Source organism: Anomalospiza imberbis, chromosome 1, assembly GCF_031753505.1.
Source record: "Anomalospiza imberbis isolate Cuckoo-Finch-1a 21T00152 chromosome 1, ASM3175350v1, whole genome shotgun sequence".
In the NCBI taxonomy this organism is placed as follows: Eukaryota; Metazoa; Chordata; class Aves; order Passeriformes; family Viduidae; genus Anomalospiza; species Anomalospiza imberbis.
Genome location: NC_089681.1, coordinates 119,591,587 through 119,614,870, shown reverse-complemented (window position 1 = coordinate 119,614,870; position 23,284 = coordinate 119,591,587). Strand labels below are relative to the sequence as shown.

The window sequence follows — 23,284 nt, the reverse complement described above, 5'->3', positions numbered from 1 at the left end:
CTATATGTGTCTCTTCCCAACTGAGATATTCTGAGAATATTTCATGTAAAGGTTAGCTTGTGATAACAAAGAGGAGAACAAGGACAGGAAGGCAAGTTTCCAGTCTTTGAGTCATGTTTTAACTCTTTGACATTCTAGTCTGCATCTTCCATTCCTGCGGTCCAGGAAAGGCTGCAGGACTGAAGGCTATCCTTGGACTTTTCTGAGTCAGCCTTAAGCAGCGTGCTCTACTTTCAAAGCTTTCTTGTAAGTCAGTAATGGTGATCTGAATCCTACATGAGTGTCTGAACAACACAGATTTGGCATCATCATTTACCTATCTTTCTATTAGCCAGTCTTTTTTTTTTTTTTTTTTAAGTTATGCTGTCATGAAGAAAAATAAGTCTTGGAACTGGTTTCACCACCTCACTGGAGACACCAACCTCAGTATATTTTAAAGAACAAAAGCATTCCCCAACAGTTCCTCAGCTGTTGTTCCTAGACATATCTCTTCTTTTACAACAGCTTTCTGAAAAAGCTGAGCACTGACTTTTCATGTTTATGCCTATGGTATTTGGGGATACTGTAAATTAGGCCAAAAGTGAAATCTCTAAGTTCAGGAAGGGTGTTTGGGACAAGAGCCAACAGTAAATAGTTTTCAAATGATGGACAAAAAATAAATGTGGAAATTTGGAACTTCAAATGTTCCAGCAAAATATTGTGTAGAGATTTGTGAGTACCAATATATTTCCACATTGATATTTAGGGCATTGTGAAAAAAATAAAAGCTTAAAGTGCCCATGCAGATATTTGTACATCTCAATCCAAATTGCTGTCCAGCCATTTTGCTGTCTGGTGCTTCTCTTGGTGAAAGGACTTCACTTAAACATTTTGACTGTGAGAAGTATATGTCTAGCCTACATTGGCTGAGGGTCTTCTCCAGTACCATAAGGTGTACATCCATTAACAAATGTATATGGAGATCCTTTTCCCTTGCTCACTTGTCTTCTGGCAGTACATGTAGAGCAAGTCCTCTATGGTTCCTTTCTGCTTCTCAGGAAAGCTTGTATCAATGAAGGAATTTCCTGAACTCTTTATATCTGAAAGGAAAAAAACCCCAAAAACCAAAATGTCTTTTGATAGCAGCAACAGTGATGGTTACCTGAAGTCTTTTAAACAATGACTACTTGGCTCTATTTTCATGACTGTGACTTACTCAGCTTATTCTGGCTAATGCTATTAGGATGAACTGTCACTAGGAGAAGTCAGTGCAACAGCAATTAGCAATTGTTTAATGAAGGTTGGGTCAAGTCGAGGATGTTTTGATCAGTGAGAGGGAGAAAGAGGGTGATAGATATGTGCAGCATGTGCATCTTGCAGTGTTATTGAGTATCAGCTGCCAGCACATACATACCTGCACTCTCAGGAGCATATGGGCAGCAAATATATGCAGTAGCACAGATGGAAGGTTTAGCATCTAATTCCAACTGATTTCAGAATTTGTTATTTATGCCTTTGAAAACTTCCCCTCTCCATCTCTAGAGAGGGACGAGAAATGTTATAGCTGTAGTTTATACTGAAGGAATGCTGTGTTAGGCACTCACATGGATGTGCTAGAGGCTGAGGATACTCTGTACATTTTCATTCATTGGTGTCATTTGAAATCAAGCAGTTTGATGTGTATGATGAACCAAAATAAGAATCTGATGTGCCATAGAGTATCAGAAATTGTTTCTGTTTCTCAGTTTCTGAAGGAACACAAGGATTCACTTACAAGTTCTATCTAAAATTTTGCCCCTAGTCTGGAAGTAGTCAGGCAGATGCCAAGTCACCTGTGTGGCTGTGATGTTTGTATTCATTAAGCCAGCTCTCACTGGAAACATTAATAAACCATTCATATTGGCTGCTCTCGATAGGCTACCAAGCTGCAGAGCAACCACTTTACCCTGGACATAAAAGAGAAGCATTATTTATGAAGGTCTGACCATCTAGTCAGTTCAAACAGGACCGTGTTAAACTTAAAATATTCACAAGTCTCCTTCTCCCAAAGAAACATTTATAGCCGATGTTGATCCAGTGACATTTGAGATCTCAATGACACATTAAAAAATGTCTCAGCCCAGAGATTATCAAAAAAGGGCTAAGGTGAACATATTTTTAAAGTGTCTATCATGAACAATCCTTAAGCGTCTCAGCACTATAGACAATGATTTCATGGACACTATTAGGATTTCTAACTTCCACAGTAGTAGATTTATTCTGAATTCTGACAGACAACTTCCAGCTTTCTGGCTCTTCGGAGAAAAAACCCACAATACCAAAAATATGAAGTTCTGGGATCAGATCATCAGTTTGCTAGAGCCTTCTTTATTATTAAAAAGTTGCATTTTTCCCTTCAGGTTTGTTTTATATGTCATGTGGATCTCAAAACAGAGTATAAGAATACAGTGTCTTAAATTATGAGCTTGTGAAGGCCTCCAGTAACTGTTTTGATCAGTGCATGAAGCCAACACATCTGAGGGTGTGTGCTGCCAACAGCTTCCAGCAGGTCTTAGAAGGAGAGTTCTTATTCATACTGGCATTTTAATTCAGAACTCCGCTTTTGATATGAATCTCCCAATGGTCTCTGTTCTGCAGTACCTTGATCTTGGATCACATGAACTGGGTTCCTTATAGATGTAATTATCTGAAAGCTGTGTCCCAGAAATATACCAGGAGGGTACCACAGCCACAAATGGACCCTTAATCCAAAGTAAAGAGCATCTGAAATGTATTTTTTGTGCACCTCAGATCCTCAGCACCCACTGTTTCACTCTACACATCTTCTCCTGTAGTCCACAATACTTGCCAAGTGACATAGTCACCGAGCAACATACAGATTTGGAATTAATTGAATTTTTTTTGGAGCAGGATGGTCTGAATTTGTTTTTATTAACTGTTTCCCAATACACCTATAAATAACTATACACATAATCTTAGGATATCAATGCTGAATCCGACTATCTGATGATAGGGTAAAATACATAGGATACCTTCTTTGAATATATATACAACCTAGCATTATGCAAATATACGTACATGCTTCTGGTTATACAGGGGCACAGCCTAGCTATGCAAATATTGGTAACAAATGCCCCAGTCCAAGAAAATAATGTAATAAAATTAATGGATGAATTATTTTTAAAAGCTGAGAGCAACTGTCCTATTTATTTATTTATTTGTATTTATGTGACTAGGAAAAAAAATGCAACATTTTAAAAATATGTGGTATTGTAAAACCTGCAACCCTCTTCTTTTCAGGTGCACTGGTGAGTTCATGTGGTGTGTTTACAGAGGCAGATAAATGTAGATTGAAACCTGTGTTACAACACAGATTTTCATGGTTACAGAGAAAAGAATGTTACAACCTTGCTATGTGTATTTAATGTCTGTGTTTCAGAATTGGGTCTAACATAGTTGTCATCTGAAAGGTGCCTTGCTGTTGCATTGCCTAATTTTTCCTTTTTCTGGGTATCCTGTGTAGCTAACATGATTCATTCCTGGATATTCATTAGAATTTAAATCAGATCTATAATTCAGTAAACTTCCAAGCCTATTAATAGTTAAAAGAGTGGAGATGGAAATTCATCAAATTCCTGCAATTCCAGGAATAGCACAAAAACTTGCCTCAGGGCAGATATGTAAGTGGGAGGCATCAAGACACAGTTTGACAGGCGTGATAATTCAATATCAAAGTATTCTGACTGAAATTCAGATGTTGGATAGGAGACATTACTAATAATGAAAGAATTTATCAATTGTAGTAAACCAGAAGGCTGCCAGAAAGCTGGAAACTAGGACCTGATTTTGCTAACAATAGAGATAAAATCTCATATGAAAGAACATTGGAGGACTTGAGGCTCACTCTGGAATCCATTATGTATGGAAAAAAATACAAATTTAGATAAAAAAAAATGTCATGAGTGCCAAGCAGCATGGACATTCAGCTTTCCATACCTTTACAAATTGCAGGAATTCTGCCATATCCTGCCCCCCAGCTATTAGTAAAATTGAGCCTGTAAAATACAGTCAAAACACATTGATTCCTGAAACTTCCTGATTATATACTGATGATTACAAAAGCTAAATGCAAGCTTCCTTTAATTTTAAATTTTAATATAAAAGTTTATTTCAGTAATTCTAGGTCAAAGTGTAATCTAGGGAAAAAAGGTTTACAACAGGGGTAGATACCATGATAAATGTTGGTGATTACTTGTGAAATATGCCCATTTTTTTCAAATTAGAAATAAATGCAATATTTGTGTTCATTTTATTCTTTATGAAAATTATTTCAGGAGATTTTGAATGCTAAAGCCACAGTATAATTTATTTTAGCAGTCCTCTTTTCAGCTGTAATGAACATATTTCCTGGGGGACTGACAGACTATTGCACAAAGTAGAAGATTCTCTATTTCATTAAAGCAAAAAGAAAAAAAAATGTGTCTTGCCAGAAAAACAACCATGAGAAAATGCTTTCAGTAACAGTAAATTGATATCAAATGCTTCTAATGGAATAATTTTCCTTTACAAGTTCTGTTCTTACCTGTCTTTTGAGACAGTTGGACAAGCAAGGAATTTGAAATGGAGTTAGTACTACATGCAAATTGAATTTTCTTGATAGGACTTCAGGTTCCTCATTTTCTTGGTAGTGTTGGGGCAGGTTATGCAGTAGCAGGTGATCATGTTTAATATTTGAACTTTTAGGGGAAGATGCAGGATAAAATACCAAATACCAGAGAATTTGTTACTGTGTCTGGATAATAAGCAGAAAACAGATGAGTTCTGCCTAATTCTGGCAGGTGTCTACAGGAAACAGTGGTTGCTTTTACTACTGCTACTGGTTATTTGTACCAGGTTACAAAATAAAACAAACATAACAACAAAATGAAAAGAAACAGATTAAAGAGGTGTGATACTATTGCTTTGTGTTACTGATGAACAGAAGCTGGAAATAAGCTTTCAAGTAAGAGCAGAAAGTTTGGACTTGCACAGGAAAGGACTTATGCACAGAAAATCTCACTTGGTGAATTCAGTTGCACTGTAAACTTCCAGTCCCACTCTGAAAAGGACATTAAACCCATGATACTTTTAATAGAAAATACTTTTTTCCTTAATTGCCATGGTTTTTGTCTCTGCATCTGGGCTTAGGGGAAATGCTTCAGTCCTCCTTTCACTTAACAAATTTGTATTTCAACGCTGGTTGATCAGCTGTTTGTGAGGAGAGGAGCTGTACTAGGTCAGTATAAACCCCTGAGCTCTCCAGAACTTCATGCAGGCATTTATATCTAAACAAGTTGCCCCTGCTTTGGGCTACTCTCTTGTGGAAGACAAAAGCACCAGGACTTTTACTTTCTATCAGATGAAGCTTTGGTTCACAGTGACAAAGTCTCTTCTCAAAAAGACACCATCAGCTTGGTAGATGAAGTAGACAAAGAAGTACCACAGCTTCCTTTCCCATCCACCAAGAGCCAGCAGAACACTCACTTTCTTGTATCTGTGCCTGCTTCTTCTGGGACAGTCCTGGGGAAGCCCCCAGGAACCTGCTTGCTCCATGACAAGCACAGTGCGTAATAATGGCTAGATAAGTTCACAAAGGGAAGCATTGAATTCACTCTGCTTTCCACACACTGTGACAAAACTCCTTTTGACTAAAAAACAGAGGCTCATCATGTGAAGAAGGCTGAGAGGCCTTTGTTTTACATCCTTACATTTTGAGTTGTACTTTTAAGACTTCTGTGTTGCTCTGCACATAATGATCTGCTGACTTTTGGTATGGACCTTACAATGGGAAGAAGAGTCTGAGAAGAGTCTCAAGGAGAAAGGAGCAATTTATATTCATCTGACTGGTACATTTGCTATCCTGACTTTGGCAAAGCTTTGATAAAAAGGATATTTTAAACAAGTCCTCTTTTTCTCTGATATATGTTAGTAAAATGCAAAAGATTTTGCTTTGCCTTATTAAAATAGGGAAGTAATTTGAAAATATTTGAAATATGTTATTCTTCCAGGATGTCTTGGAGTTTCAGCCATATGTTTTTGAAGAAAATAAGTTGATATAGCATATTCAAGTGAAAAAACCTAAACTAATTCTATCATGCTGGCTGTTTATAGAATATTGGGTAGGTCTGCTATGGTATCTATATGAACACTATGGGAATCTTACACTGATGACTCAGATTCAAGTTCAACTGTCTTGCAATGAGAAAAATGCTCTGAGTTGTTGATCCATAATCTGCAAGTGGGCAAGAAACAGAAATCAGACTTTCCTTCTAGTAGAACTGCTGTGGTTCTGCTAGAACTTGAAATGCAATGCTCTTCTGAGTACACATCTGAGTCCACATTGTTCTGACCCCAGTGGAATTTCCTTTCTATCCAGCTTTATTAGCCTGTCTCACAAAATTTATTTCTGACTGCCAGAATTACATACGGAGCCTTTGACTAGTAGATTTTTTGCCCCTGCCTGTTGCACATAAAGGGAGGTCCCATATTTCATGGGTTCTCTTTGCAACTCCATGACAGCAGCTGCCCACTGAGGCAGGGATCTATGCCATCAGTTTTACTTCATCAGTCTCCTAGCATTCAGCTATCATCCGTAGCACCAGATCATGACTGACTGCACTCAACTTCAAATCCGTGTTATACATACAGACTTAAACCTATCTGCAGTCTTACCTAGCACACCAGCACCAGGACCACTGATTCACAGTAATCCACCTTCCCTCATCAGATGGTTCTGAACATATATGTCCTATACCCCTGCAGCTGCACTAGTCCAAAACCACCATTCAAATCCTAAAACTTGCCTTCAGCTCCAGAAAATGAGTTCATTTCCAGGTGGCTGGCTTGGTGACCTCAAGTTTGTAGTCATTGACACTTCACTTTAGGAGCAGGACCCAGAACAAGGGTCAAGAAATCCCTAAGAACAGTGCTCTCTGGACACAGTCCAGTGCATGCAGAGGAGCCCACACTGTCTGTCCAGCTCTGTTCCCTGGAAAACTGGCCCAATTCCTTGGCAGAAGAATCCAAGGGGATTTTAGCTCAGTGACCAAAGTCACAAGTCCTTTTTGATCCAGGGGAAATCACCCACAAAGGAAATCAGTAGTTTCAGGATGATATCTCTCCAAAGCAGAAGCCACCATCATACACATTTCAGCCCCAGAGCTTTCAGAAATCCATGATCAAGAGAATGAATTATCTCACTGGGAGGCTTTGATGAGGAAAAATTCCCAGTGAGAGGAAGTAGGAAGGTATAGGAAAATTATACATGATTATTTTGAGAAATGATACCTAAGTAAAAACTGATTTCTAAATGTAACAAATATTGTGCTTACAGAACCCTAAAGAAATATTATTCCAACACAGCAGACAGTATTTGGAGATCAACCCCTGTCTTCGCAACCATTATTATCTGTCTCTTTGGAAGAAAAGTGTTAACAGGAAACTGTGTAGGGCTGAACTCTGAAATAAGCTTACCTTCTTGTTCAGTGCATTGCACTGTGACTGTGCTTTGGTCTGTGTTCTGGTAGTATTTGACATCACAGCAAGAGGGTGTTGGGAAGCAGCACATAGGATGAGGCAGCTGGTGATGTCAGCAGGTGTTTAACTGTTGAATGGGGTGGAAGGCTATTAGAGCACACCTGGGAGCTGGGATCCAAGACACAGGTAGGTCATGTGCAGTTTTACCTCTCCTGAATAAAGCAATAAATACAGCCACAAACCAAGACACTTTGTTACAGAAAATTTGATTGAGAAGAATTGAGTGAAGTCCTGTGGATGCTGGTTCAATTCTTGACAAATTGGCTGAGCCTAGTGGAATTCAAGTAATGCAGGCAGCACAGCAGCAAGATTTCCATGAAGTGCCAATTTTTATTCCTGTTCTTGGAGATACCAATATTCTTTACTAAGATCATGTGTGTGATGTTCACACCATCCTTCAAAACAGCTGGAGCTGGCCACCACTGTTGGAGTTTGGATTCTGGTTAAGTTGGCTTGCTGGATGTTTCTGCCTTCCTGTGTTTGACAGATATGGTGATAGATTTTGATCTGCTGACCTTTTCTTTTCTCTCAATATGTCTTTTGTTTGGCTTGAAATGGCATCAAAATAAATGGATGCATTTGAAAAGAGTGTTTCTCTGTTTTTTTTTTTTTTTTTTTTTTTTTCACCAGTAATAGCAAAACTAGCTGGAGGTCCTACTTTTCTTGGAAAAGCAGTGTGAAAAAAGCTGGGAGCAAGTCTTTTGACAGGTGATAATACATAAATACATTTTCTGAATACCTATTAAATGCACTATTGTGTTATTAATAACCAGTTGAGCCAGTAATTGGTTTATTAGGATTTTGAACCACTGATTTGTTTTTAATCTGGGTGACTTGGCCATCATATTAAAGTGAACTAAGCTTTAATGCTTGTGCCATGTGCAAGTGATACAGCTGTATCAGTGATTTCCAGAGTTCCCAAGTTTAATATATTCTGAAAAAAAAAAATCAGTATGTCTTTTTCATGCTCCATCTTACTCTAGAGCTGAATGTTTGGAAAGGCTCAGCAGAATATTTTCCTTCATTTCATTAATTACTCAACTGTAGAAAAATGTCTGTTATTTCCTTCCAAAAATATACTATAGAAGAATTAGAGTTGTGGGTTTAGGATACAATGGGAATGAGCTACCTCAGCTGTTATTATAGAGGGTGTGCTGACTGGAAGAAAAAGGCTTAGGACATCAGTTCTACACTTTGAATCTTCACACAAAAAGGTCATCCCCCACAAGTAAATCTATCAGTACCTTAGTTGTGTATCTTGCTGCCCCCTGTATCTCCACATTACTGAATTTCTTTGGGGAAAAACTAACTGGGAGGATGAAGGTCCTTGATACATCTCTGTATAGCTCCCTTACCAGGCTACAGTGGATGTCCTGTGCTGATAGAGTGGTGTCAGGGGAAGATGGATATCACAAAATCACAGAATGCTTGAGGTGGGAGGAGACTTCAGATGGTCACCTGGTGCAACCCCTACCCAAGCAAGGCCACCTAAAGCAGGCTGCCTATGACCATGTTTCCAAGGAGGTATCACACCCTCTCTGGGCTCAGTCACCCTCACAGGCTTAGTGCTTCCTTATGTTCAGATGGACCATCCTGTGTTTCAGTTGGTGCCTATCACCTCTGGTCTTCTCACTGGGCCCAAATGAAAAGTGCCTGGCTCCATCTTCTTTTGCAACCTCCCTTCAGGGTGTTTGTACATGTTGATGAGCTCCTCCCTGAGCCTCTTCTTCTCCAGGCTGCACAGTTCTTGCTCAGCCTTCCATCATATGAGAAATGTTCTAGACCCTTCATTAGCTTAGTGGCCTTTCATGGGACTTGCTCCAGTAGCTCCATCTCCTTTGTTCTGGGAAGTTCTGGACTGGACACAGTACTCCAGATGTGGTCCCACCAATGCTGAGAAGAGAGGAAGGACCACTTCCCTCAAACTGCTGTCCACTACTCCTCATGCAGTCCCAGATACCATTTCCCTTCCTTCTAGTAGAGGCAGTTTGCTGGCCCTTGTCCAACTTGGTGTCCACCAGCACCCCCAGTCCTTCCTGCAAAGGTGCTTTCCAGCTGGTCAGCTGCAGCACATGCTGGCCCTCCTCGCAGCATGGGGCTGTTCCTCCCTACATACAAGACTTTCCATTTGCCTTTGTTGAACTGCATGAGTTGTTGAATTGCATGTCAGTTCATTTCTCCAGCCTGTTCAGATCCCTTTGGTTAGCATCATGACTCTCACAATTTTCTATCATCAGCTAACTTGCTGAGGATACAGCCTGCCCCATCACCCAGATAATCATGACAACATTGAGCAGGTCTGTCCCCAGTATTGATTCCTGGGGTACATTGCTCATTATTGGCTTCCAATTAGACTTTGTAGCACTGATCATCACCCTCTGGGCCCAGCAATTCAGCCAGTTTTCATTCTTGTTCAGGCCATAATTCATCATCTTCTCTGTGTGTGGGTCTTATGGGGAACAGTGTCAAAAGCATGACTTAAGTCAAGGTAGACAATGTCCATTGTCCTCACCATGTCTGTCCTTTCATCATAGGGTACCATCAGGTTGATCAACCATTACTTTCTCTTGATGAGTTCCTTCTCCTGGTCATCTTGTCCTTTACGTGCCTGGAACTGTTTTCCAGGATGAGTGACTCTGTGCCTTCCTTGGGCTGGAAATGAGTCTGACCGGCCTGTAGTTCTGTGGCTCCTTCTCCCTGCCCTTTTCAAAGATATAAATGGCATTTGCTTTCTTCCAGTCCTCAGACATGTCTCCCAGTTGCTGTGATTGTTCAAGGTTTAGTGTGCCTCAAGATATCAGCCAGCTCTTTCAGCACTCACCCCAGTAGGGCCCATAAATTAATGAATGTGTGTTTTAAAGACTTTTCAAAGACTAAGTAAAACACTCTTGTGCTTTTGGTCCCATCCTGTGTCATGAAGAATATAGAGAATAAACTTACCACAACAAGTTCTGCTTCTAAAATGCTGTGAAGGTCAGAAGTCAAAAGCAGAAGTGAGGTGGTATTAAGAAGTATGATCATTCAGGAATTCTTCCTAGGCTATTCAGGAAAGCTAAGAAACGGTGACTTCAACCCAGTCCTAAAAATGACAGCTACATGCCTGACAACTTTACTACTCCAACTATCTACCTAAGCATATTAAAAATGTCCTGCAGTGAGTTCTCCTTGTAGTGCTTCTGTTTCTACCTCTCTATGTTCTTTCATGAGAGCTTGCCCACTGCTTTCCTCTCTTACTCCACTGCCCTGCTGATTGCTTGCACCTATAATCCAACACTCAAGGTCTGTCCAAGGTTGTTCCCATGCTCTTGCAGTTAAGTGGAAAGTTGGATAAAGAAAACTATCCCTTTTTCTGGGGCAAAGAGAGGAAAGAGCTTTACAACAAGGACCTGAAAGCATAATCCACCTTCTTAAGCAAAATATTCTGCTCCCAGGAACTAAAAATCACTTGATGGCTCTCATAGATAGGTATAATACTAATTTGTGTTTAGCTGTGGTACATATATGATCTCAGGGCAGGGATCTTATAACCTTCCCCTTGACTAATATAGAAAAGATGAAGGCTTGCTGAGGTAAGCCAATAGCCCCTCCATACTGAAACTCAATATGCTTCAGATGGTGAAATGAGACAGAGCCAGTGGAAACCAAAAATTTAAACATCATTTCTAAGTGAAGAAAGCTATGTTACCTACATAGTACTGGGTCAAGAAAAGGTGAGGCCAGTTCAACTAAATAGGGAGAAAAGTAATTTATCTAATTTTTTTTTTTTTTGTTTTCCCCCATAATTTTGGTGGAAAAAAAATAGAGGGATGTGAGCATTTCAGTGAATAAGATAGACATAATTCTCTGGAGTTGTCACTGTTTTGTTTTTTGGAGTTCTCACAGTATTGTGAGGGCTAGAGATGTATTCGGATCCAAAAAGAGCCAAAGCAAGCTGTTTATTGAAGTGAGAAATTATACATATACTTATCCTTAAGCTGGTGTTAAAAGGCAAAAGTTAGAAAGCATTGATAGGCAGATTAATATACACTGCAACAAATCCTCTCTTCAGGCTTCATGTCAAATGCCACTGTAATTTTTTTTTAATTTATTTGTTCTAGGAATGGTTATTAAAATTCAGAAAGTTGAGATGACCAGACTTGTTAAGGTTTAAAGCTCATGAGATAGATTTTGTAAAGCTACTGCTTTAGTTTCCATTTTCCTAACTCCTCCAGGAGTTTCCCGTGTTAATTTACATCCCAGGCTCTATAAGGGCATACACGAGTCTTCCCAAAACCGGACTTTGCAAGGAATGTTATTTCTGCCCTCTTGTGGCCACGGACCATTTTGCAGTTTTACTTCGACGAGAATTCCAGACTTTAATCGCATTTAGGTAATTGCAAATTGCTTTTACTTTAGAGAACATACATAAGTTTTGTATCTCCGAGTCAATTTTCCTGTATAAAATGTATTTAGATATATCTTTCATTTTAATATAATAGTTGATTATTTAGATTATCAAATTAATTACAAAACCTTCTTGTAGTTTATGTCGTAACCCAGAATATGAAGCTGTGACTTGCATGTTACAAGAAACAGTTAAACAGCGTTTATTTTCTAGTGACTGAAATTACTTTAGTTTTAGGGCCTGTGCCCCACTTTTGGTCTGTTCACATGAAAAATGTTGTATAGTTGCATGCGGCAGCTTCTCCACAACTTCAGTGAATCTTTAACTTATTTATAAATTAAATTGCACTCAGTTTTCACATCATGTCAATCAATCAATCAATCAGTCAATCAATCCACTGATTACACCGGAGTTACTTTAAATTTATCCCAGACTGTTGGCAGGATCAGATCACAAGACCAATTTTTGTTTTAGAAAGATCCTATACAGTGTCAAGGTGACCATGTACCCCATATATAAATAATGCTGTCCACTACAGGCTTATAGAGGGTTGAATCATTTCAGTTAAGGCTGCTGCTTATCATATTTTCTGATAGTCACATATCCAGAGGCAGAATAGGTACACCTGCATGCACAGTGCTTATTAGCTGGTGAGGGTCTGGCAAGAAATTTTGTAGCATGCATGTAAGAGCATATAATGCAATAGTGATTTAAGAGAAAAGTATTATAAAAACAAGAATAGATTATTCACTGTCAAATAATACTAACAAATGAGAATATTTTTCTGTTACACTTTGGAAAATGGAAAAAAACCCCCTGAATTTATGCATTACCTGCAAACTTTTTCCTATGTGCTCCTTTTCAGTCAGCCCAAGTTACTCTATCCTCACCTTGGTGATTTCTGGGTTAACTAAGAAAATCACTATTGCATATGTTGTCCCAGTGCCAAACTGTGCACCATCTGCACTTAGCAGCAGAGGGAAATAAGACCCAGAAAGAATTTATCACTAGTTGCACATTTGAGATGGGGGTGGGCTCTGAAATCCTCCAGGCCCCCTCCACCTCCTCCCTGGGTTCATAAAATCATATGCAGTATAAATATTTGCAGAACATATTTGGTAGGAAATGTCCTGAAATACAGAACTTCCAGAAACATGCAGTGGTGGCTGAGCAGACACAGGAAAAACCTTCTGAAAACTCTGCTCTTTTCCCCTCCCCTGCTCTTACCACAGACTGACACATCAAGAGCAATTCAGAATCACCCGGGTTCACACTTCTTTCAAGAGTCCATAAGCCATATGTGATCCCAGTATAACTACACTATAGGCTGCTCTGCAGTACCTCCTCTAGTGTTTAATTTCTTCACAGGAATCTAAATTAAACTTCTGACTTTTCTTTCATAGCTTCCAAAAGAAGTCAGCTGCTGAATTGGGCTGTACATTTTCATTTGAAATGTGTCTTGAGGGACAGACAAACCTGCACCTCTCAGAATTGATGATGGTCTCTAAAGGCAAGCAGGTACTTAGTCAAAATGGTAACTACACTCAAAGACAAGCTCAGCACCAAACATGTGCTTTTATGCTTTTCTTGATTTGCTCTCTTCAACAGCAGAGTTCAAAGAAAGTTTGCCTCCATTCTTTTCCAAATAAATTTCTCCATATTGGCCATAGAATAAATTCCAAACACTTTTATTGCCCCAAGATGTGGATGTATTTTAAGTACCCACAGAGTTAAGCAGCTAAGAGAAGCAGATGATTTTTAAAAGTTCCCCTCTGGTCTCCTTCACTAATTCAGCCAAATAGGAAGTGCTCCAGGTTTTGGAGCAGAGATCCCCCTGCATCCTGCAGACCCCGGTGGGGCAGGCTGTCCCCCGACACCCCATGGAGGACCCCATGCCAGAGCAAGTGGATGCCAGAGAGAGGCTGTGACCCATGTGGGAAGCCCGCGCTAGAGCAGCTTTGCTGGCAGGACTTGTGACCCTGCAGGGGACCCACACTGCACAGTCTGTTCCTGAAGGACAGCACCTCATGGGAGGGACTCACTGTGGCAGTTTGTGAAGATGTGCAGCCCATCAAAGGACTCATACTGGAGAAGCCCATGGAGGAATGACTCCAGAAAGAGGGGCTTCACATTGGAGCAGAGGAATAGTGTGAGGAGTCCTCCCCCTGAGGGGAAAGGAATGGTTAACTGACCCCAATTCCCAACCCCCATTTCCTGCACTGCAGGGGGGGAGGAGGTGGAGGTAGAGAATTTGGGAGTGATCTTCCTTGTCTTCATCCATGAGACTTTTGTTATATTTTTTCTTAACTGTCCAGCTGAAGATGGAAGTGATATGGTGATTTTGGTAGGCTCCTTTTGTCCACCCCGGATCAGCCCACCGCAAGCATCTCCACAAATTGTAAACCTCTTTTCAATTGATAACTTTGATATAAAGTTCCTCAGAGATTTATGACGTACTTTGAATCTCAGTGATGCAAACTGATTGAATGCTTTCTTTCATGTGAGGTGGGTCGGCTTTAGGAACTAAGGGTCAAAACCCAAGCAAAGTTTTGGTTTACAGTATTCCTAATAGTTGCTTCTGGTTTTGAACCATTTTTCATCTATTACTTGTTAGCTGTATATGCACAAATGTGGTATTTGCAAAGACAGTTTCATGGCTCTGTGTGCCCTACAGCACTCATATTGCATTTTTGCATGTCTGTGCATTTGTGCTATAGTATGCAGCATTTGAAGTTTAGCTCCAGTTTCCATTATTTAACATTTCTTTCAGTGTGGCTGAGGTACCAAATACATATGAGGACAAAAGAGATCACATGGTGCAATATTCTGTTGAAAGCATGGCCTTAAATAATTATCTGCTGAGGTATTGCTGTGTGAGACAAAGCAGTAGTTGGGTGCCTCTGAAAATTTGGGATGTAGCAAAATGAATTTTCCTGTGCAAGGGTTTTCTGACCTATGTCTGTCTTAATCATGTGACTCCTTTTTTAAGACCTGCAAACAATGGAAGTACCCTTCTGCTTTTAATTTCATTTTATGCGCTATCAGCATGTTGGAGGATGGTAATAAAAGGATGGAATGAACTTGAATAGCATTTAATAAGTTTTGGGTTTAGAAATCTGTCATAACTTCTGTCTGTTTTTCAGTATTTCAAGTACAATGGTAGCCTACAGAGGTATCTGAAAACCAGTCTAGAATATTTCTTCTACCAGTTAACTCTAGGGATCTAAGTGGATAATTTTTATGACAACTCTAAGACAAACCCATTTTTTGTTGGTTTTCACTAAAATTTTAATTGGATACAGTTCTGAGTAAAGCCATAGGACTGACCTTCTGGCTAATCACTGCATAGGATACCTTATGCACAGATATGAAGAGATGAAAATTGTATCTTACCCTATCCATTTTTCATGAGATAAAATACACATAAAGATACTGTCAGCCTCTCTTTTCTTTCCTACTGGCACAAATTTTTCTCATCCAAACTCTGTGCTACAAAAGATCTGAGTGGCACCAGCTGAGGCCTTTCTACATTATGTCATCAGGAGAGCAGCACAAATGCAAATCAGACATCTATGGCTGTCAATGTATCTGTGCCAGATGTACTTTTGTGGGTGGCACTAATGAAAGCATTTCCAGTTCCTGCTAACAGGTGCTTTTTAACTTGGGGAAATTTTTTAAATGTCTTGCTTAAAGTTTGGAAATTTCTAGTGGTCTTTTGTTACTAAGGATAACCCAGGGTTCATACTTTAAAGCAAATGCAAAAGCAATTGAAAGGAATCTAAGACTGACTGATTTCAAACACAATTCCCATGTCTGGCTCCTTCTGAGGGTAAATCAAAAGTGTCACTTTACACTCCAGTAAATCTGTCTAAATGGTATATTGAAATCAACCCCATGATGAGCCTTTGGACTTATAAATTAATCAGTACATTGTCAGCTGTCTTCTCTATAAGCTGAAGTCAGGACCTAAAATAAGCCTGGTGTTTTTTGCATGGAGACTTTAGAATGGGCATAAATATTACTTGTATGGCAAGGAAGGCTGGGAGCTCCTGAACCCTACAAGAATTCATGCCAGGAAGTCTCAATAGTCTGTCAACTGATTTACTTGTGTCCCTTCCTTGCTTTTTCCCAATTCATGAATAATACCTGTATGTGGATAATAAATAATCCAGTGAGTGATAGCTAGAGCAATGTATGCTGCCTGTTGTGCCCCTTCTCCTCCTGTTGCACTATCCAGTGATTGTTTTCTTGGCTCATGTGCTCTCAAGCCAAACAGAAATTTTGCACAGATAGCATAATTCCTACTTTATGTACTTTTCAGCTAGCAGTTCCTCTGCAAAGGGAAAATAAATCAATAGCCACCTTGTGCATCCATGCTATGAAGCTTGCCATAAGAGGACAACTTAATTGTACCTGCTGCTGGGCCAGTGTTTGGGCTTCTGCTTTCCTCCCGCAGCAGCTATCATTAATGCCAATAGATGTGTACCCTTTCCCTGTTGCTGGATGATATGTGTCTTAAAAAGGCAGCTTCAATTGCTGCTCAGGGATTCTCACCAATCTTGTTTCCTTTTGGTTCATATGATGTGCAGTAAAGTTTGCCGGATCAGAAACACAGCTCAAAGTTCAGGGCATTTTCTTCTGCTGTCCATTTGACTGTAAATCACTTAAAGATCCTGGTTTTCCTGACTAAGGAATAAATGACACCTCTTCTGGTGGTAGGCAATTGCAAGACTTCATAGCTTGGATCTTTGACTTTCCCCACACACAATTTGTTGACCGGTGTCCTTCAGCATGGACTTGGCTGTTGTACCCAAGTATTATACTGCAAAACAGGTCTTTCAACAGCACTTGTTAGGTAAAGTGTTTTCTGAGGCTCAGAGAAAAACCCAAAGATTGGTTTGGGACTCTTATATTCAGAAAGTGTAACCTCACTGGTTTTTATCTGTTTAAAATTTCTTATCTCTTTGCTATTTCAGGTATGAATGCGTAGAGAGAATAGATATTCTCAGGACTATAGTCTAATTCCTTTGGATTGAATTAAATTCAGCAGGCACAGGTTGAATTGTGTAGTGTTTCCTGTAGCCTCATTAACTTTGTGGACAGAGACAACTCAGCCTCTGTCCCTTCTATGAATTGATCTGATCAATTTGCTAGGGTTTTTTTCCAGGTTCTTGTAAAGATATGTGGAATGTAAGGACATCTGTTATTGGTTTTTCAGTATAAAGACTAAGACAAGAGACAGGAGAAGTAATAAACTCTCAGATACCCAAACCTTGAGGAAGAGGAGACAACACGACAGTAGCAAAGAGCAGAACTCCCAGACCACTTCTTGATGGGACTCGAACAGAACCACTCAATGCCTTGAGAAGGTTCAGCCAGACACTGAATGGACACTGTGAACATGGGTGTGTATGATCTGATAGCAGCCCTCAAGCCAGGCTAGCTGGACAGTAGAGTGAGTGGTCTGATTGCCAGCAACTGAGGAGTCAAAGGGACCTGGAGGTCTGAGGGCTGGGAACTGGAGAGAGACAGATTGTCTAGTTCCAAGCTATTGAACAGACTGAGCTGCAAAGGGCTGCTGATGAAGGCACCCATTTGTGTGTGTGATTCTAAATGTCAATTTAAAGCTGGACTAGCTGTGAGCAGAAGAAGAGGTGTAGGAGCCAGCTGCCAGAGAGACAAGTTGCCTTTCAGATTTTTATCTAAGATGACCCACAAAAAACAGGAAAAGCATTTTCTCAACACTTCATTTTCTTTAGCTGCTCATGACATAAAGGCTATCAGCAGTTTTGATCCTGCTTCTCATTGTCATTGTTCACATCATTGGCTTCTTTTTATTTGAACAATGCATCTTTATTAATTTTATGCTTCTTTTAATTTTTTTAATTTAATGCTGTAAATTATACAGCCATTGTTCTGAAAGTCAGTTTTACAACCAATAGGACATAAGTAGCACAGAAATAAATAGAATTTATACTACACTGCCACTGAAGTAAACTACTACAACAATCACTACAATCATCATTGCTTTATATGTTAAGGGTTTGTACGGAAAAAAATACATTATGCATACATGAAGGCAGGTTTGCATTTCAATTCACACGTTTCCTTTTCATGACCTTTAGTTCTGAAAACACATTGCAGCTTTTCCAAGTCTTTGAAATTCTGTCTTCATCATTTCATTCCAGTATTAACGTAACAGTTAGAATTCATATCCCTAAAAATACCAGACAAATAAAACAAAAGCTGTTATAATTAGGTGAGACAGTGAGAAAGGAATGAAAGGAATCAAATTAAATGAGAGAGAACCTTGGCTTCTAATATATCCGTTATCTTTTCTGGCCTGAACTTCTACTTTATGCATGTGTCAGATGGAGGTCAGGGGTAGCCAACTGAAACTTGGTTACAAGACAAATGGGCAGTTTCAGTAAGGCAGCAGTTATGATAAGAAGGACTGTTGTTGAAGGGCTGGTTTAAATTATTCTTAGTAATAGCAGGAAATAGTTTTTCTATCCTGAAAAAAATTCTGAGATGTCATAAAAATTTTTCTGTGATAACATGGAATGAAAAATAAAAATCTCAAACATTGTCTCAGTAAGAAAATATGAAAAAAAATAGGATTGGATGAGAAAAAATAATTTTCAGAATGCTGCTGTTCAGCTTGGAATTTTGTCTTTTATTAACTCTAATTTGCATAAATTTAGAAAATGGAGGAGTAATTTTTAGGTAAGTTTGTAATTTTATAGTGCTGAAATGGGATATTTTAATGATTCTGAACCTTCTTCACCAAAATTATGACTTTTCAAAATGAAACCTGATCTAAAAAAGCATCAAATCTAATCCTGTCCTATGAACATTTTCAGATTTGGCTATTTGGCACTTTCTCATTAAAAAAGGTTTTATAAAAAGATTTTTTGCTACTTTTGATGAGGCTTTTTGATTTGATGAACTGCAATCTTTCTTTTGGCAAATTGAACTCATATTGAAATGCTTAGGAGTATTCCTAGAGGGATTCTAGCTGTATTGAATCATTGCTAACCTATGATTTAATATGCATTTTCATATGTGGCTTGAACACTTGTGTAGCATTACCTGGTTCGAATTCCTGAACGTCTCGAGGCAGATTGACAGCCAGTGACTTCCCAAATCTCTGTGGCAAATTTAGAAGTGATTGACTGGAACCTTTAAAAAGTGGAGATCTCTCAAGCCTGTGTGATACCTTTGGAGCATGATTAGGTATGTTCTCTCCAAAAGCTCTTCCAAATCTCAGGGGCAAATTAGAAAATGGTTTAATGCTTCTTTCTTCTGGATAATTTCTTCCAAATCTAAGAGGTAAATTAGCAACTGAATTGGGCATCTTGCTTGCTGTAAAAGGGTTCATTTTAATGATATCTTTTGATCCCCAGTCTTCCATTTCTTCAAAATTTAGACTTCTCTGCTTTTCTTCCAAAATATTATCTTTAATCTAATGAAAAATAATTTAAAAAAGGATATGATCATTTTGTAGGGCATTACTCCAGCTACCAATGACACAAAGTATTCCATTTCATACCTCCTTAGAAAGCTGCTGGGTAATGCTATTATTTTTTTGAATATGTAATGTTTTTTTAGATCTATTTGCTAAACTCCATTGTAAAGTGAGCTCCTTCATATGCTGACATTGTCCTGCTTACCTTTTCAGAGCTCTGACCACGAGGGCATATTTCCATATCAGTATCAGCAAATGGTTCAGCTCAAATGGTGTCAGCTGGAAATATTTCTGGGCACAGGTGTCAGTACCTGTGCAGTCAGTTAAGATAGGACAGCAGTTGCTGTCAGGTCCACATTTGCTAGTATCACCACCCGAAGTTCTCTGGAGTGGAAGATGCTGAACATACTTTGTGACTTCACACAGACCCAGACTCTTACTCATCTGCTCTGGATGAAGAGGAGGATGGGCCAAGCTACATGAAGGTATAGCTCATTTCTTCCTCAGCACTGGGTGGATGCTTTGGACCCAATATCCATCCAGGCTATCAGGCTGGAAGTGAATGGAAAGCTTTTGGGTCAAGTTCACATCATACCTGTTCTGGCCTTGCAGCATAGAAGTTGCCCTGAGCTTTAAATGGCTTTGGTCCTCCACTAGCCTCCAAGATGCATTTGGAGCTCCTGGGCTCCTAATCTTTGTACAACCAGCACAAAACACACTTTCTGTATCTATGCTGTCATACACTGAAGAACTGAGCCTAGTATATTACCTGTCTCATGAGGTAAAGGGCAGCTGTTGCCTGAAAAATACCTTTATCAGTATGACCCTTCTTATAGAGCAGTGTTCGTCCCTGGGCATATTGAAAGCAACTTACTTTTTTGACAAAAATAGGTTTCCATGACTTAACAGCAAAAATGTAGAAATATGGATTTAAATTTCAGTTAAAGACACAAATGCTACTAATTGTAATTTCACTTCCTTATCCCTTTTTGTCTTCCCTGTGAGCTTCTCCAGTTACTGGCAGAGAACAGGAATGAGCCATTCTAGTTCATACTTCATGATTTAAACTTTAAATAAACTATCCCTCTGATTGCACCTGCACACTGCTTCTGGAAGTATATAAAATATAGTCAGCTAAAGTCCAGAGGATTTGACTAGCATAATTCAAATTGTATTTTGTTTTGAAGGATGTTTATTATACTGATGATGATAAGTTAAATAGAGAGGTTGGCTCCCATTTCTGAGGGGGTATTTGCAGGGAAGACATGAAAAATAATAGAGATGTAGTGTGCAAATTTCATTTGGCACCTATTGAGACATAACAAATGTGCAACCCTGCAAAGAAATTTTATAGGCAATTTCCAGAGTAAAATTTTAAGACCATTAAGTATATTAGATTTAAAATGTTCTCTGTTTATCATTACTCTTTGAGTATTACAAGCATGCCTTTATTAATTTTGGATTAATAATCTATCTGTTATATTATGTGCATAAAACACCTGACAGGAATGTTAATTGAGGACTCACTGTGTGAGTAAGAAACATTTCAGAAAAAGTCACAGCCTAATCACAGAGCTGTACTGCAAGAATATTGAAACATGAGTTGATTTATACAGTATGTGTGTCTGAGCAAAGGAATTTCTTGAAAATTCTTTTGAGAAGCTGTTTTCACACTGCTAGTGCTGTAATGCTGAATGCTGTGGAATGAGTTTGGGACAGCCTGTACCAAAACATCCAGTGTGCTCAGGATCTGAACCACAGTCCCCCAAAACAATGTCATAGTAATACAGGTCTTACCTCATAATATTTATCATCATTGTCTTCTCTGCTCTGCAGCCTGGACTTCATTGGTTCATTTAGGCACATGCTGTTTGATGTGAGAAAGACCACTGTAGCTAAAACAAACAGAATAAACTTCTTGGTTGAAATTACTTTCATTTTTCTCAAGTTAAGCTTACTTAGAGAGCTCAGAATCTGTACAGTAAATAAAACTGCCATCTTTTTATATAATCAGAAAACAAAACAATTTTTTTCACCATGACGTCAGTCTCTAAAGCTCCAATTCCCAGTATTAATTAAGGAAGTGATTTGAATATATTGGAAGAATGTTGGGAATTTCTTTTGTGAAGCTTCTTAGACAACGTAACTCCTTGTTAGGGACAGGCTGACTTTACAAATATTTTCTTCTGGTGAAGTATGTGTTAATTAGCTAATTTTGAGAGCCACAACAGTAGGGATGTACAATAGCCACCATGCTTCATCACTAGTAGACAAAATCACCTTGTCTTTTTCTTTTGTATCAGTGTCCTCAGAAGGACTATGAAAGGAAGCTTTCCCCATGTAAGCATTCTTCTGCTAAAACAATCCTTTTGGACCACAGAATGCTTGTTTATGTTTATGTACACCTAGGAACATTTGTCCCATTAAAATCAAGTGCTGTGCATTGGAGTTGTTGATCGGATTCTTAGAGATGGTATGCATCAACATAATCTATTGATGTACATAATGTCTATGCTCTAAATTTGACATATTAATTTGCATTCAGAATGGGTTATGTCCATGCTTTTAAAACCCTGCCCATAAAGTAAATTTTAAGAAATTCCAAAGGTTATGTTACATCTATATTTTTCAGGCCAAATTTCCAACAGTGGTTTTTAAAAAGGCATCTGCCACTTAGCTGAACACAGTGAAAGCACTGGACTGCCATGCATGTTCTGTCCCAGAAGGCGGTTCAGGATGCAGACTAAACCTACCCTTAAAGCACACATTGAATTAGTTGCTATATAGGCTGGTGAATCAGGCTAATATTAGAAAAAAAAAGCATATTGTGTTGTTCTTCCATTTGTTATTCCTAAATTCTTGAACTGATTTAAATTAGTACTTAAAATCTGAACTGATTTAAATTAGTACTTAAAATCAGCCCCATATGGAGGAAATTTGATTGCTTGCATTAAGTGCTCACACAGAAAATTGGACTCCAGGCACGTTATTTTGCAATTTAACACCAGAGTTGTAAAATGTCCATTTCATCATGGCACTAGCAATGCTGTCCCAAGAGAAGATGTTTTATGCTGTGGGCAGCATAGATAGTATGGACTGTTTATTTATTGACAGGATGTTACTGTCTTTACTGCACAGTGAAGCTGATGGATTTGCAACTAACCTCATTTTTTAATTAAGTTGGCTGTTTTGATGGGTGCATGCCTGCAGTCATTTCTACCTTAGATTCCCTGAAACTGAGATCCTGAAAGCCATAAGTAGCCTTCAGAAGGAAATTCCATTGACAGAGCTGGAAGTGAAAAGGGGACAGTTTCTCTTAGATGAACTTCCCCAGGTGGAGAGTGTGTCAAAGATGCTGCTCATTTTTTATGTGACAGAGACCATCAAATTGCTAAAACAGATGAGAATGGTTATCAGTAAGATAATTAGGAGCTCCTGTGGGAAAATAGTGTATTTTAATCATTCACTGGCTTTCATATGTCACTTTGCTGCTGTACAGTTACATTTACATTTATATTTTTGTACTCTGTTTTTTTTTTGTGCTGTGCAATCCTTCTGGCCCTGGCTGACAGCAGAAAAGGTTGGGCTCAAAGACCATAGAATCATAGATGGTTATGAGTTGGGAGGGACCTTAAAGATAATCTAGTTCCAACCCCCAATGCCATAGTGGGGGGTGCTTTACCCTAGATCAGGTTGCTTTGAGCCCCATCCAAGCTGGCCATCCACTTGCAGGTATGGGACATCTACATCTTTTCTTGTCAGCCTGTTTCAGTGTCTCACCACCCTCACAAGTGAAAAATTTCTTGCCCATATCTAATCCAAATCCACTCTCTTAAGTTTAAAGCTATTCTCCCTTGTCCTTTCACTACAGGCCCTTG

General features: G+C 39.0%; 1 protein-coding gene and 1 long non-coding RNA gene across 2 annotated transcripts in view; one reads left to right on the top strand and one right to left on the bottom strand.

The window, feature by feature from the left end:
* The first annotated feature begins 5,572 nt into the window (after positions 1-5,572).
* The window catches only part of LOC137484615 (uncharacterized), a 40,105-nt gene continuing 22,393 nt past the window's right edge, over positions 5,573-23,284 (top strand). Inside the window, exon 1 of the long non-coding RNA XR_011004940.1 lies at positions 5,573-5,864. This is a non-coding gene — a long non-coding RNA (uncharacterized lncRNA). The remainder of the gene's footprint in view (positions 5,865-23,284) is intronic.
* On the bottom strand, positions 17,676-21,442 carry NPVF (neuropeptide VF precursor). Its single transcript, XM_068208584.1, has 3 exons — positions 21,204-21,442; positions 19,031-19,403; positions 17,676-18,155 (listed from the first exon to the last, which is right to left on the bottom strand). The coding sequence occupies exons 1-3, from the start codon at positions 21,402-21,404 to the stop codon at positions 18,148-18,150; spliced, it is 582 nt and encodes a 193-aa protein (XP_068064685.1). The 5' UTR covers positions 21,405-21,442; the 3' UTR covers positions 17,676-18,147.

Excerpts from the sequence above, each read along its gene's own strand:
- NPVF (XM_068208584.1), bottom strand. The coding sequence starts at position 21,404 with ATGGCAGTTTTATTTACTGTACAGATTCTGAGCTCTCTAAGTAAGCTT. Across the intron at positions 19,404-21,203 it reads ATGATGATAAATATTATGAG|ATTAAAGATAATATTTTGGA; the intron begins GTAAGACCTGTA and ends ATTTTTCATTAG.